The sequence below is a fragment of the Mauremys mutica genome, chromosome 3 (genome assembly GCF_020497125.1).
Source record: "Mauremys mutica isolate MM-2020 ecotype Southern chromosome 3, ASM2049712v1, whole genome shotgun sequence".
In the NCBI taxonomy this organism is placed as follows: Eukaryota; Metazoa; Chordata; order Testudines; family Geoemydidae; genus Mauremys; species Mauremys mutica.
This window is the reverse complement of record NC_059074.1, coordinates 89256106-89273367: the sequence shown is the minus strand read 5'-3', so window position 1 is coordinate 89273367 and position 17262 is coordinate 89256106. Positions and strand designations below refer to the sequence as shown.

The window sequence follows — 17262 nt, the reverse complement described above, 5'->3', positions numbered from 1 at the left end:
CAAAAATGTATTGTTATAATAACAACTAGTTCCTTGGTTCTAACAAAAAAAAGTTACGTAAATCTTGCAATGATGCATACAATGTTCTGGCAGTTTTGATTGATGCATGTTTTGAAACTCACACAAATGAGGTAATGATGTGTGTTTAGCACAATCAAAATTAACTTTCATGGTTCCAAATGGATTAGTTCCAAAATTATTTTCTACTGAAAAATCATTTCTGCAGCTCATACAGTATCATATTACTGCTGACAATAACTTCTTTATGTTCTCTTCCTTCAAATATTTATAGACCACAGTGGTTCCTCCAAAATGAAAGACTGACAGATTTAAAACTTTTCTTTAAAGGTTTTCCTCCAGAGTTTGAAACAAAAACTACTACTACAGCACCACATGTAAATGAGGTAGGGGCTCAATCAAGAACCTGATTCAACACCCCTGCACGGGGGTAGGAGATGGTGGGGGAGAGCAGAGTTTGAAATCAAGAAAAGGATTCTCATTTTGTAACTTGAGCCCACCTTGTATGGAAACCCACTGAAACAGGACAAACCTATTGACTCAGCAATATTAGAAAACTGGGACAAAATTTAGATTTTCTGATGGATGGGGAAATGTAGAATCATAGAATCACAGAATCATAAAAGATTAGGGTTGGAAGAGACATCAGAAGGTCATCTAGCCTAACCCCCTGCTCAAAGCAGGACCAACACCAACTAAATCATCCCAGACAGGGCTTGGTCAAACTGGGCCTTAAAAACCTCTAAGGATGGAGATTCCACCACCTCTCTAGGTAACCCACTCCAGTGCTTCACCACCTCCTAGTGAAATAGTGTTTCCTAATATCCAACCTAGACCTCCCTCACTGCAACTTGAGAGCATTTCTACTTGTTCTGTCATCTGCCACCACTCAGAACAGCCTAGCTCCATCCTCTTTGGACCCCCCCTTCAGGCAGTTGAAGGCTGCTATCAAATCCCCTCTCACTCTTTTCTGTAGACTAAACAATCCCAGTTCCCTCAGCCTCTCCTCATAAGTCATGTGCCCCAGCCCCCTGATCATTTTCATTGCCCTCTGCTGGACTCTCTCCAATTTGTCCACATTCTGTAGTTGGGGGGCCCACACAATACTCCAGATGTGGCCTGACCAGTGCCAAATTATCACATCCCTCCATCTGCTGGCAATGCTCCTACTAATATAGCCCAATATGCCATTGGCCTTCTTGGCAACACTGATGACTCATATCCAGCTTCTCATCCACTGTAATCCCCAGGTCCTTTTCTGCAGAACTGCTGCTTAGACAGTCAGTTCCAGCCTGTAGCAGTGCCTGGGATTCTTCCATCCTAAGTGCAGGATTCTGCACTTGTCCTTGTTGAACCTCATCAGATTTCATTTGGCCCAATCCTCCAATTTTCTAGGTCACTCTGGGCCCTATCCGTACCCTCCAGCATATCTACCTCTCCCCGCAGTTTAGTGTCATTTGTGAACTTGCTGAGGGTGCAATTAATCCCATCATCCAGATCATTAAGGAAGATGTTGAACAAAACCAACCCCAGGACCGACCTCACGGGCACTCTCCTTGATAGTGGCTGCCAACTAGAGATCGAGCCGTTGATCACTACTTGTTGAGCCCAACAATCTAGCCAGCTTTCTATCCACCTTATAGTCCATTCATCCAATCCATACTTTTTTAACTTGCTGGCAAGAATACTGTGGGAGACCGAACCAAAAGCTTTGCTATATCATGTCCACTGCTTTCCCCATATCCACAGAACCAGTTATCTCATCATAGAAGGCAATCAGATTGGTCAGGCATGACTTGCCATTGGTGAATCCATTTTGACTGTTCTTGATCATCTTCCTCTCCTCAGCCCCATTGAACCAGCAGCTTTGAGTACAGCGTAGACAGGCAGTTACTTAGGTTACCAAATTTTAGGAGGGGCGTTTTATTGCAGGAACAAGCCATTGGGCAGAAGCCACCTGAGCTCAAGCAGCCCATCCAAGGAGCACAGGCAGAAGGAAAGGGGTTGGTAAGGCCCAACCGACTTCCACTAGAGCTTTTCAGAAAGGTTTCTTTATCCTGCAGAAAATTTTGACTTTTTAATCAGAAAACCAAAAACGTTATTTTTTTTCTACTCATTATTTAGGTGATTAACACTACAGAGTATCTTAGATTATTAACCATTTACTGCACCAGAATATGTTTCATTAAAATTTCCAAAGTTGTTTTTAGAAATATTTGTCCCTGTTACAGTATCATCAATACTCTGATTCATCTTTTTGAAGATGAGGCCATTTTGCTCTTATTTGAGATCAAGTCAAACGAGGGGGAAAAAAAAAAACCAACCCTAGCAAAGCAAACAAAAGTTGGAGAAAGTGTACCTAGTAACTTCTGTAGTTTGGGCACATTACTCATTTGTTGATTGTCTCTTTTCTTTTGTCTCTCCTGTCTTTTTTAGATTGAAATCACTGCAGAACATGAGCCAACTCTTATTCTGTGTTCATATAATGCCTACTGCCATGAGGCCCAGATCCTGACAAAAGTCTGTTGGCACTACTATAACAAACAAACAACACCACCATCAAAGACTCAGGGAATGACACCCCCATTTGTAGGCATGAGAAGACTGATGATTTTAAAAGCATCTGAACTGAGTTATACTTCATTTTCAATTTCCATCAAGATAAATTAGCAAAAATGCTTTTAAACTTCACAGCTTACCACTTATAAAGTCTTTGCTTATTCATTCATATTTTATTTGAGTTCCTTCCTGTGCTGTTCTATATCAAACTGTCAAATTGACAGCTTCCTATTTGACCTCATTCTTTTAAAAATATATATATTTAAGATACTTTTTATTACTCTTCTTCATAAATAGATATGGCATTAGAAAGTATTTCCTATCCGTTGCCACTCTGCCATTGCAGTTTAATTTAAGAGTTCAAAAGGTAAAATTAATTTGGGTCTGGAGTGACAGTCTTTTCCAAAATCAGATGTTAAAATACAGTTCTATATGCCTTTTTTTTCCCTGATTTGTACTGCATTAGAAGTTGGGCCAATCTGCTATTTTGCACATAAGCTTAATTTTCAGAATGTTACAGAATCATGAGGATGTTTATGAAAAGCAGTCAAAACTGTTTGACTTGTTGTACATGTCTATTCACATTTGTTGATTAACAAGCCCTTCCTTTCTTGTACATTCCATTCCTTAATGCCTTGGTCTAATAACCTCATTCACTACATTCAGGGGTGGCTCTAGCCATTTCGCCGCCCCAAGCACGGCGGCACGCCGCGGGGGGTACTCTGTCGGTCGCCGGTCCCGTGGACATGCCTGAGGAGGGTCCGCTGGTCCCGCGGCTCCGGTGGACCTCCCGCAGGCGTGCCTGCGGATGCTCCACCGGAGCCGCGGGACCAGCGGACCCTCCGCAGGCACGCCTGCAGGAGGTCCACCGGAGCCGCCTGCTGCCCTCCCGAGACCAGCAGAGCGCCCCCCGCAGCATGCCGCCAGAAATACGCGCTTGGCATGCTGGGGTCTGGAGCCGCCCCTGACTACATTGCAACAAAGTTTGGGATTGTTTTTATTTTTTTAAGTGAATGGTATTCCCATTGTGAGTAAATACTGAGCCAAATTACACATATTAGATACTTTCAAACTTTCCCCATAAATCATTTCCTCCAGCCTTGTAAGTGTATTTGTTTGTTTTCTGAATTTCCTCTAATTTGTTTAAATGTTTTTTTAATGAATTGCCCCAGAACTGTATGCAGTATTCGGTGTACGATCTTGCCTATGCAATGCAGAGAAATGACTCACCATTGTACCCAATCATGCAATACCTCAATATATGTAGCCCAAAATTATATTGACTTTTTTCCTCTGTTTTAAACCAAAAGCTTACTTTATTTTTCATTATATTTGCAGGTTGCTTCCAGCATTACAACTTTTACTTCCTCAGTAACCTTTCCAAGTAGCCTGCCTTGGGAATTGAACTAATCTACCAATCTAGAATCTCTTCTCTCTTCCACTTGCTATTTGAATGCTTGATTATGTCAGAGAGTTTTAACCTGCAGATCTACTAGACTGGATCCCCCATTTCTTAGATCTAACTGTGTAAGAAACAGATGTATACGTTACTGAGTCTTACCAAGGGTTCGGAAAGGTCTTTGGTTTGGTGTCTGAGAGAAGAAACCAGGTTTCAATGCATTTGTGATCACAATGTCAAAAAGCTCTGCAAAATCATTCCTGAAATAACAAAACAAAAGTCAAACAACTTTGAAACACTTAAAAAAAAAGGAAATAAAGCCATGTAGATAAGACTCACCATCAAAACAGTTTTCTATAAAACATTTTTTCATTACACTTTGCTTAGAGATTTTTATGCTATTTCCCCACACCCATTTTCTTCCATTTTTAAGTTAATATATCACAATGAAAGCATGTTGGATAGACAGCCTATCAGACTGAAGCCTTCTATTAATTATATTTATTATCATTATTATTATTAATTTGTATTACCATAGCACGTAGGAGTTCTGGTTCATGACTAGGCTCCACTGCACTAGGCACACAGTGGGGTTTTTAAAGCACCCAGGTGCCTATTGCATTGATGTCACTAGGTGCTTTTGAAAATCCCAATAGGTGCCTATCTGCATCTTTAAGATGGTAGAACTACCTATCTCTTAAAATGAAAGAAAGTTCAAGTAAAGTCACTATACTTGATTTGCACATACTGGTAGATGTCTGAATGACATTTGTGCTCACAACTTGATAGGTGCCACTAAAGAGTGAGACTAAGCTGAGGTTGCTCTCAAGATCACACTCACTGTGTACTACGGCTCTCATCTGATACATACTACACACAGTTCTGGATACCTGAATACTAGGGGTTGGGGAGGATCAATTTACAAGAACAGAAGCCAAGAACAAATATGCTTTATATCATAACTAAGGGAGTGACATGGTAACCATTTATAAATATTTTGTTTCTACAGTGCAAGCAACGGTGAGGGAACTGAAAAGCCAAAGAGTACAGCCAGGAGTTATGCGATGAACTAGAGCGAGGGAACATTTCAGATGAACAGGAGGAAACAATTCTTACCAGTAGCATCGAGTAGATTGTGGAACAGGTGGACTTTCAAGGGAAGTGGTGGAAGTCACATTCCCTGACTCATTTAAAATAGGACTGCGCTAAACACTGAAGGCCACAGTCCTACATTGGCATGGAAGTGGACAAGATGACTTAGTAGGGTTCTTCCATTTCTAATCTCTACCTTTTCAAGAGGGCTGTGCTTAACAAGGGAAATCACCCCTATTGACAACGTAAAGTATGTCTATACTGCACGTGTCTTTCAGTGGTGTGTAGAGTACATACATGCACAGCCCCTGCTAGCATGGGTATAAATAGAATTGTAGCTTGTGATGCATGGTTCAGATGAATAAAGACATACCTGAAGGGTGAGGGTATGCACCCAAGTACATACATTTCACAGCTCTCTACTCAGCCACGCCATGACTCTCCCTCTCCACTGCTACTTTTAGCAGCACAGCATCCTGCTGCTACAGCCTTTCCCATCCCCAGGAAAAGACTCCGGCAGCTCCCAACTGCTGTAGTCTTCCCCTGCAAGGAAATATTCCAGCAGTGGGGAGCTACCAAAGGTTTTCCTTGCTGTCTCCCCCCCGGCCACAGCCTTTCACTGACACATATAGCTATGTACGGCAGTGTGGGTGTAGCAGGCTTTTCACTGTGCCGTGTAGCCATACAGTCTTTAAGATCTCTTGCACACCAGTACAGAAATATTAGAGCATTACATACCCAATTAAAGGGAGGTACAGGTATCAGTGCATGGATGGGAGTGCTTGCACTGACATCAATGACTACGGAAAGTGCATGGCAGTAGAGAATCAGTCCCTGGCTATACTACTCATCTGAGTATTACTGGGTTTTTTTCATTTTTGAGGGGTGGCAGGAGATAGTAGAGTTGTAGCTGTTGCTGCCAGGATTCTGTTTAGTCCTTGGAACACTGTGAATGGTATGGCATGAGTTGTACTGTTGTTGGGATGCAGCTGTGTCTTTATATCAGTTGTGCTTTTCCTGCTGCATCATCCCTTTTCTACCCAATTTCTATATGTAATATACTCACGGGGCGCACACCCACTGACAGGCAGAATAGCTACAATATGCTGCCACCTAAAACTGTTTTATTAATGAAGTTACACTCAGTGTGTAACCTACACCATTATTAACTTCATGGATTTGTCAAACATTTCAGTGGGAGTTAAGCCCACTAACTTTGGGTTGCATTTGGCTTATCCAGCCAAATTCTCAATATTATGAGCTTGAAAAATCTGTGGATACAAATAGGTGCCATCATTGGCAGCTGTATATCTCAAATTAATTGCAGTGAACCATCTGTGTGTGAAATTATCTATTCTGCCTAAGTACTGTAAATAGATGTTTTCTGTGCACAATTATCTTTTTGGCAACCATGCATTAAGAAAAATGATAAGTTATTTATAGGCTCTTCTCTGAAAGTTATTGTATAATATCTGAGTAGCTCACATACATTCATGGATTGAGAGTTGGAAGACCTGGGACAAGAGTAAAGCAATCTGGTCCTCTAGATATATCATGATATGGGGTCCCCATGATATGGGTGGCCTCATCCCCATGCTATGGCACTGCACTCCACATGGAATGATGACGACAAAGGGTCCTACACACTCCCAGAGAGGCAGGGAAGTGGCAAGAGGTCCCCTTCTTACCAAAGTGGCAACAAGGGAACTTCTTCCCTCAGGAGCAACAGGGGCCCTTCCCAGAGAGAGAGAGATGGCAGCAGGGAGTGGCCTTACTACATACCACAACAACTGGGAAATATTTGCTTGGGAGCGTGGGATGGTGAGGGTTGGCCACTGCAATCTATTTCTCTTGTCATATACAGAATCCTCTGCTGGAGTGATGTTGGTAGGGCCTACAAGAGCAGTGGGCCTCAGAATTAACACCCTATTGAGATGCATGGGGTCATTCACACTTCTCAGAACTTTATTTCTAGGTTGTGTTCAGACTCAAGCAGACACCACTGCACCTGTTAATCCCTGGTCACACTTTCAAGCTTTTCTTCACAACCTCAAAGGCTAGAAACTTACTTTTTATTTAAAAAATGGAAGTCTTGATTCTGTTACAATTGCAAGATATCAGCAGATGGGGGCCCTTGGCATAGCTCTATAGGCCTATGCACATATCTGGCCCCACTTGTACGTGTCAATGACCTGCGGTGTGACCTTGGGCAAGTTGCTTCACATCTCTGTGTCTCAGTTTTTCCTCCCTTCTAAGAACATAAGAATGGCCGTACTGGTTCAGACCAAAGGTCCATCCAGCCCAGTATCCTGTCTGCCGACAGTGGCCAATGCCAGGTGCCCCAGAGGGAGTGAACCTAACAGGCAATGATCAAGTGATCTCTCTCCTGCTGTCCGTCTCCACCCTGACAAACAGAGGCTAGGGACTCCATTCCTTACCCATCCTGGCTAATAGCCATTAATGTAAGAGCTTCAGGGCAGGAATTGCCTCTCATCATATGTTTGTACAGTGCCTACCATAACAGAGCTCCTATCCAGATTTGGGCATCTGGGGCCATTCATAATACAATTAATAAAGAAATAAAGGCCAGTGCCTTAGCCACAAGGCCTATCTTTAGAAAAACTGGTTATTCAATGTGAAATACTACTTATAAAAATGTATAGTTTTAAGGACAGCCCATAACTTCTGGTCTCCCAGTTCTGAGATAATGTGAAACACTAACTAGAAACAGACCCAGACCAAAACCCCAGATCCAAATACTTCCTTGCATCTGAGAAAGTTCAAACCTCTATCCTTACTGCTCAGGGCCATCTCTAATTCTAACCATGGCTACTGCTCTCTGGGAGGTCTAATTGGAAATGAACTGAGATCAACAGTACACTTACCCAAGGATGTGTTCACACAAGAGTCTGCAATAGTCACTGTGAGAGCTGGTAATTAATAGCAGGACCTTCCCAGCATTTTTCAGTTGCCTCAGCCACTTTTTTACAGACTCAGGGCAACTTTGTAAATATTTGGCTGGATCATTTTTCACTTCTGGGAAATATGTCCCACAGTTTTCTGAAAAATAAAAACATAATTATCTTCTACCAGCCAATCATATTTACAAACTATACTATAAACACAGCAATTTTTCCTTCACTCCATAGGCAAAAGTAAATAAACAAAAATATAAAAGATAATAAAATAAAATGTAAAAGACTGATATAAAAAAAGCAGAGAAATCTTAAAAGTTGTACAGAGCTATAATTCTTGATTTACATAAAAAAAGAAAAAGAAAACAATGTGACATGTAATAGCAAAAAAAATTATGTAATTATCTCTCTCTGGTATTACATACATTTCACAGCTTTGCCTTTCTTATTTTTTGTTTTCCCACATATTTTAAATCATGAATTATTGTCCTGAAAAGCACTGTAGGGTTTTGTGTATGAGATATCACTGTATTGATTTTCAGTTTTGGGATATTCAATTTGAGGTTACTTAAACAGACCTAGTCTCCAGAAAGTGCTGAGCACCTGTCTCCTGACAATCAGAGATCTTAAGATATCTCAGTTTGGAGACCAAAAAATGGAAGCACCCAAAATCTACAGTTACTTTTAAAACTTGCAGTTAGCACCAACTGATCTGTAACAGCATTCCTATATCAATGACATTATTTCTCAGATTAGTTTTTTTAATGCATGTCATCATTTTTTCTGATAAAAGTTGATGTAATAATAATTAGGGCTGTCAAATGATTAAAACAATTAACTGTGATTAATCAAAGTTTTAATCACACTGTTAAACAATAATAGAATGCCATTTATTTAAATATTTTTGGATGTTTTTCTACATATTCAAATATATTAATTTCAATTACAACATGGAATACAAAGCATACAGTGCTCACTTTATATTACTATTTTTTATTACAAATATTTGCAATGTAAAAAAGAAACAAACCCCGCCTAGTATTTTTCAATTCACCACATACAAGCACTGTAGTGTAATCTCTTTACTGTGAAAGTGCATCTTACAAATGTAGAATTTTTTTTTTACATAACTTCACTCAAAAACAAAACAATGTAAAACTTTAAAGCCTACAGGACAACTCAGTCCTACTTCTTGTTCAGCGAACCACTAACACAAACAAGTTTATTTACATTTACGGGAGATACTGCTGCCCAATTTTCGTTTACGTCACCTAAAAGTGAGAACAGGCGTTCCCATGGCACTTTTGTAGCCAGCGTTGCAGGGTATTTACGTGCCAGATATGCTAAACATTTGTATGCCCTTTCATGCTTCGACCACCATTCCAGAGGACATGCTTCCATGCTGATGATGCTTGTTAAAAAAATAATGCATTAATTAAATTTGTGACTGAACTCCTTTGGGGAGAATTGTATACTATTTCTTTTATCTTTTCTACATTGCAAAATATTTGTAATAAAAAATAATATAAAGTGAGCACTGTGCACTTTATAGTCTGTATTGTGACTGAAATCAATATATTTGAAAATGTAGATAAACATCCAAAAATATTTATAATAAAGTTCAGTTGGTATTCTATTATGACCAGTGCGATTAAAACAGTGATTAATAGTGATTAATTTTTTTAATAGTGTCAATTTGTTTTGAGTTAATTGCTTGAATTAGCTGTGATTGACAGCCCTAATAATATTTAACGATAATAATAATTCCACTGTGCTCTCATGTAGCACTTTTTCAGATCAGAAAATCTCAAAGATTTTTACAAAGAGAGGCCAGTATCATTATTCTCATTTTACAAATGGGGGACTAAAGGTAATAATAAAGGTAATAATTGGAGATTACCAATCTCCTAGAACTGGAAGGGACCTTGAAAGGTCATCGAGTCCAACCCCCTGCCTTCACTAGCAGGACCAAATTTTTGCCCCAGATCCCTAAGTGGCCCCCTCAAGGATTGAGGCACTGGGAGATGACGTGACATGCCCAAGGTCGCCCAGCAGGCCAATGGCAAAATTAGGAACAGAACCCAGGTCCCCTGAGTCCAGTCTAGTGAGAGCTACTCAGCTGATGTACTGCACACTGATTGGAGGCGTAAAACAAACAAATCCAACCTCTGCTCCCAGTAGAGCTATGAATGCCCATTTTATGGGTGTAACGGAAAAAGAATTTGGCCTTTAAAGGCAAACATATTCTTCTGAACATATGCCTCTAAAAGCATATTGGACTCTGAAGAACAACACTAATCAGTTATTAAGAATTAGCCCATTCATTAATGTGACTGACTGACAAAGATTTCTCTTGGTTTATGTCAATTTACCATTATCATTAACCTATTTTATTCTTTACTACAGTTTCCTAAAACAATATATTGTCTATATGCTCATGCACTGCAGACACAAGTCATTACCAAAAACACCCAAGCTAGTTTTCTAAGAGAGAAATGTTTACTAAAAGAGGCACGTATAAGAAAAAGTTTAACACACAGTTTGTATGTCTCATGGAATCATCATCAATACAAGAATATTTGTTGTCCATCATTTTGTTCTATATGGAACTATCTGTAGTCAACTTCACTGAATGATATAATAAATGCCAGACACTATTTAGACTTGTGGTATGTGAGTAATGCTATTTTTTCATTAAAAAAAAAAAGATTTAAACCACTTGAAATTAAGCTTTTAACAAGAGAGGAAACATGTATATTTAAAATGGTAGTCTCAAAGAAAGATAAAATATTAAATATAACACTGTTTCATAACTGCTACGTGCTCAAACCTTCTACATGCATCTGACGAAGTGGGTATTCACCCACGAAAGCTCATGCTCCAATATGTCTGTTAGTCTATAAGGTGCCACAGGACTCTTTGCTGCTTTTACAGATCCAGACTAACACGGCTACCCCTCTGATACTTGAAACCTTCTACAGACTTTTTTTCTTTTTAAAGCAACAGATTCAGATTAGGTTTAGCTGGCACAGAAACAAGAGAAGAGACAGAATGACTTAATTCAGCAGCATGATATGGAGAGCTTTTCCTTCCAAAAGTGGATTACTACTACTGAGGAAAACCTCTTAGAGGAAAGTTTCAAGTCATAACTAGGTTACCACTCCGATTCTCTATGGAATCTGGGTGAGAAAGCGCAGTGGGCTTTGCCATGGGTATACAAGTACGTTCCAGCAGTCTGTATTATGTATTGATTTAAGAACTAGCCAAGACCATGATTTTTTGATGAAACAAAAATTTACCAAGGAATGTTTCTTTTCTTTAGTGTGGATGCTGTTGGGGACAAGAAACTTGAGGTTTCTGTTGCAGAAGATGAAGTAATTTTTTTGGACTTTCATTAGTAATGTGTACTGTGCTCTACATGACAGCTCAGCCGCCATCCCCCACCCCTTTCATTTTTATTTAGAAAGCATCATTATGCAAGAACTGATGGGGACCCAAGAGAAATGCTTGTATGACATTCTGCCCCGTACTGGCTCAGCCTATTGAGGGAGAGACAGGGCAGGTGTCCTATATGAACAGTAGTTTATTACCTTCTCTCCCTAAGGTAAATAGGCCTGTTTTATCACGTTGTTGGCACATATTTTCTTTGTCCCTTACCAAATCCTTTTTTGATTTCTGAGGACAATTCTGTGATGTTTAGTTAATCTGTGGATTTGCTATTAGGCTGCTAGTAAGAAAAAGAAGTTCCTTGCTTCTATGTAAGAAATATATGCTGATGAAAAAAGAGAGACTGAGGGTGTTTAAACATGACACTCTTTTTCACAGTACGCTAATAAGTAGTTACTGCATGATAAATCCTTTTTAGACCACTATGTAGTCTGATGGCTATGTCTGAAATTAAAAGTTTAATCAACACTCGATTCAGCTGTGACCCAAGAACTTCTTAGGTAACTGTCACGGAGGTACAGAGGGGTATCTCCTCTTAAAAATGTATACACTTGGACTGAGGTTGAGATGGAAATAGGAGACAGATTTGTTGAAAATTTCTGGGTAAGGATAAAAGGGGTAAAAAAATGAGGGGGATGTCATGGTAGGGGTCTACTACAGACCACCTAATCAGGAAGAAGAGGTGCATGAGGCTTTTATAAAAACAATTAACTAAATCATCCAAAGCACAGGACTTGGTAGTGACAGAAGACTTCAACTACTCAGACATCTGTTGGGAAAACAACACAGCAAAGCACAGATTATCCAACAAGTTCTTGGAATGTATTGGAGACAATTTTTATTACAGAAGGTGGAGAAAGCTGCTAGGGGAGAGGCTGTTCTAGATTTGATTTGACAAATAGGTAGGAACTGGTTGAGAATTTGAAGGTGGAAAGCAGGTTGGGTGACAGTGATCATGAAATGGTAGAGTTCATGATTCTAAGGAATGGTAGGAGGGAGAACAGCAAAATAAAGACAATGGATTTCAAGAAGGCAGACTTTAGTAAACTCAAGGAGTTAGTAGGTAAGATCCCATGGGAAGGAAATTGAAGGGGAAAAACAATTGAAGACAGTTGGCAGTTTTTCAAAGAGACATTATTAAGGGCACAAGAGCAAACTATCCCATTGCGTAGTAAAGATAAGAAGCTTGGAAAGAGACCACCCTAGCTTACCCAGGAGATCTTCAATTATCTAAAAATAAAAAAAAGAGTTCTACAAAAAGTGAAAACTAGGTCAAATTACAAAGGATGAATATAAACAAATAACACAAGTATGTAGGGACAAAATTAGAAAGGCCAAGGCACAAAATGAGATCAAACTAGCTAGAGACATATAGGATAACATGAAAACATTCTACAAATACATTAGAAGCAAGAGGAAGACCATGGACAGGGTAGGCCCATTACTCAATTGGGGGGGGGGAATAATAACAGAAAATGTGGAAATGGCAGAGGTGCTTAATGACTTCTTTGTCAAGAAGGTTGGTGGTGATTGGATGTCTAACATAGTGAATGTCAGTGAAAATGAGGTAGGATCAGAGGCTAAAATAGGAAAAGAACAAGTTAAAAATTACTTAGATGAGTTATATGTCTTCAAGTAACCAGGGCCTGATGAAATGCATCCTAGAATACTCAAGTTGCTCACTGAGGAGATATCTAAGCCATTAGCGATTATCTTTGAAAAGTCATGGAAGATGGGAGAGATTAAAGAAGACTGAAAAAGGGCAAATATAGCTCCAATCTATAAAAAGGGAAATAAGGACAACCCGGGGAATTACAGACCAGTCAGCTTAATTTCTGTACCCAGAAATGTAATGGAGCAAATAATTAAGCAATCAATTTGAAAATATCTAGAAGATAATAAGGTGATAAACAACAGCCAGCATGGATTTGTCAAGAACAGATTGTATCAAACCAACCTGATAGCTTTCTTTGACAGGGTAACAAGCCTTGTGGATAGGAGGGAAGCACTAGCCATGGTATATCTTGACTTTAGTAAAGCTTTTGATACTGTCTTGCATGACCTTCTCATAAACAAACTAGGGAAATGCAACTTAGATGGAGCTACTATTAGGTGGGTGCAAAACTGGTTGGAAAACCGTTCCCATAGAGTAGTTATCAGTGGTTCATAGTCATGCTGGAAAGGCATAACGAGTGGGGTCCCACAGGGATCAGTTCTGGGTCCGGTTCTGTTGAATATCTTCATCAATGATTTAGATAATGGTATAGAGAGTACACTTATAAAGTTTGCAGATGATATCAAGCTGGGAGGGGTTGCAAGTGTTTTGGAGAACAGGATTACAATTCAAAATGATGTGGACAAACTGGAGAAATTGTCTGAAGTAAATAGGATGAAATTCAGTAAGGATAAATGCAATATACTTTGTTTAGGAAGGAACAATCAGTTGCACACATACAAAATGGGAAATGACTGCCCAGGAAGGAGAACTGCAGAAAGGGATCTGGGGGTCCTAGTGGATCATAAGCTAAATACGAGTCAACCATGTAACACTGTTGCAAAAAAACCCAAACATCATTCTGGGATGTATTAGCAGGAGCGTTGTAAGCAAGACATGAGAAGTAATTCTTCCACTCTACTCTTCACTGATTAGGCCTCAACTGGAGTATTCTGTCCAGTTCTAGGCACCACATTTCAGGAAAGATGTGGACAAATTGGAGAGAGTATAGAGAAGAGCGACAAAAATGATTAAAGGTCTAGAAAACATGACCTGTGAGGGAAGATTGAAAAAAATGGTTTTTTTTTAGTTTGGAAAGAGAAGATTGAGAGGGGACATGATAACAGTTTTCGAGTACATAAAAGGTTGTTACAAGGAGGAGGAAGAAAAATTGTTTTTCTTAACCTCTTAGGATAGGACAGGAAGCAATGGGCTTAAATTGCAAGGGAGGTTTAAGTTGGACATTAGGAAAAACTTCCTAACTGTCAGGGTGGTTAAGCACTGGAATAAATTGTCTAGGGAGGTTGTGGAATCTCCATCATTGGAGATTTTTAAGAGCAGGTTAGACAAACACCTGTCAGGGATGATCTAGGTAATACTTAGTCCTGCCTTGAGTGCAGGGGACTGGACTAGTGCTTCTCAAAGTGGTGGTCCGTGGACCGGTGCTGGTCTGCGAGCCATTGTCTGCCGGTCCACGGCGAGTTTCCTCATAAGAGCGTCAAATAGGATAATAATATGGCACCGGTCCCTGGCACATTGGAAAAAAAAATTGCCGGTTCCCCACATCAGATAGCTTGAGAAGCACTGGCTAGATGACCTCTCGAGGTCCCTTCCAGTTCTATGATTCCAATAGGTACATTCTGGTTCATCAAAGAATGTTATGTGTGGTCTGAAATGAAAGCCAGTCTCACAATAGTTATTAACAACACTGTGAAATGTATATACAGGTACTATGTAAGGAGTGATGCATATATACTGAAAATATTGTCTTAGAGTCTGTATCAAGTTGCAGAGGTGAAAACCAGGTTTCCTGTTAGACAGGAGATGTTTATTCACCTCTTCCTCTGTTGGGATGTAAATTAAGCATTGTAAGCAAACACAACGGATGCCCATTTACACAGAAAGTCAGATGTTAATAAAGAGATGTGAAATCAGCAGGAAGGGAGCACACAGGGGAAAAAAAACAAGCCTTGAGAGATTAGCCTGTCTATGAGCAAAGACAATAAACTTTGGGGCTATTTTTAGCAGGCAAAGAAGACACCTTGCACCTAGGAAGTAAATGCATTCATGAAAATGGAATTGGAGCCAACCTTGGTTGAAAACTCTGACAAGGACTTTGGGTGGGTGACTTCTTTAAGCAGGAGGTTAACCTGTTGGTTTAGTCTCTAGAAAGCATGTTATGATTTTATTTTATATGTAACAAGGATAGAGAAGAAAACAACAATGTTTTGATATATCCAGCAAAGGAAAGGAGAATATAAAATAATGGGAACATAAAACAACCGCATATGGGAGTCATACCATGCTTTTGGCAAACAGTACAATATGACTCATAGGGACTGTTCCTGAGAGATGGCCATCCAATAAACCCCACTGACATCAGTGCACCTCTTGGGATCAGGAACACAATCATTTAGGAGTCAAAGTTTCAAAAATCTCTCATGATTGACCCCTAAATGTGTGCCCGGTCAAAAATAAATTTTAGCGTCTTCTAAGGAAACAAAGCTCAAAACCAAAAAAAGGTATTACTTCAAAATGGGTGCAAGCAGATCTGCAAATGATGGCTCATCACCTGTATGTTTCCTAGAAAATAAATAGATTAGTTTGTATTTTATTATATCCCTTCTAAAAAATTTTCCCATCCAACATCTGTCAATGTCAGAGGGGAACGGGGGTGGGGACAACAACAACAAAAGATGTGATCCAACTTTTCACCCCAGATGTCTATTTATAGCTTTCACATGTCTGTAAATATGCCAAAACCCCCACTGACAATCCCTGGCTCATTAACAGAACAAAAACTTTCACAAAAAAAGTCAAAACCTTTTTTTTATATAACACAAAATGGAATCAAGTAAGAAGTATCAGAATCAATCAAGTCTGCATCTCTTCATCTTGTGATGGTTGGAGAAAGCATAACCCAACAAACAAAGACATAAGTGTTTTGCGAAAGCCTCTATTAAATGTGTGTTTCCATGGAACAAAGGCAGATTTTCAATTTCCACTCCAGTCTCTAAGCAAGTTTATCTAACTTCCTGAAATATAGCCTATGCTAACAACCAGGTAGTCAGTCTCTCAATAGTTTTTTCCAACAGTATTTTTAAAAGAACAAGAAGATAGAAATGTAACTAAATAAAAGGGTTGTTGTTTAGCACTATAGAATATTAATACATTGTCAGGATATTTGCAAGTACTTAGACATTTCTTATCTGTATTGATTCACATTGTGTTTCCAAAGTTATATAAAGCACTCCTTCTACACATTCAAATCTCTCCTTCAGGTCTAGGTTCTTCTGGGTTTTTTTGTCTAACCTTTCACTGACAATTAAGGCTGCGATTTAGTCACGGATTCTGTGACTTCCAAAGACCTCTGTGACTTCAGCCAGCCCCGGTTGGGAGTTGCAGGATCCCCTGCCAGCAGGCGGACCTCCCACAGCTCCCAGACACTCTGGGCAGGTGGCAGCAGGAACCCTCATAGCTCTCTTCCTCTGCAGGTGGCATGGGAACCCCTGCAGCTCTCCCCTTCCATGGGTGGCAGGAGGGACCCCCACTGCTCCCGGCCTCCATGGCAGCAAAGGGAACCTCCAGAGTTTGGAGCTGCCAGCAGATGGGGACCCTGGAGCTCCCAGCCCACCCACAGCTGCCCAGGCTCCTCATTTTATCATAGATATTTTTAGTGAAAGTCAGGGACAGGTCACAGGCATCTGTGATTTTTTCATTATTGCCCATGACTAGTCCATGACTTTTACTAAAAATATCCGTGACATAATCTTAGCCTTATTGATGATCAGTTAAGATTCTGTTCATATCTTCATGCCTCATCTTTTACTTGTTTCTGTTACAGCTCAGATAATAGACTCCTTAAGGCAGAGACCTTTCTAAAGGATATATATTTTTATGAAGCACCATGCATTCCTATATTACTACACCTCTACTCCGATATAACGCAACCCGATATAACACGAATTCAAATATAACGCAGTAAAGCAGTGCTCCGGGGGGTAGGGCTGCGCACTCCAGCGGATCAAAGCAAGTTCAATATAACGCGGTTTCACCTATAACACGGTAAGATTTTTTGGCTCCCAAGGACAGCGTTATATCGGGGTAGAGGTGTATAA

The 17262-nt window shown here is 39.9% G+C and overlaps 1 protein-coding gene across 1 annotated transcript in view; it reads right to left on the bottom strand.

The window, feature by feature from the left end:
• The window catches only part of LOC123366466 (dermatan-sulfate epimerase), a 275329-nt gene that overhangs the window by 139047 nt on the left and 119020 nt on the right, over nucleotides 1-17262 (bottom strand). The window contains exons 7-8 of the mRNA XM_045009972.1: nucleotides 7954-8128; nucleotides 4139-4236 (exon numbers count right to left, since the gene is read on the bottom strand). Coding sequence (XP_044865907.1) covers nucleotides 4139-4236; nucleotides 7954-8128 — 273 coding nt within the window. The remainder of the gene's footprint in view (nucleotides 1-4138; nucleotides 4237-7953; nucleotides 8129-17262) is intronic.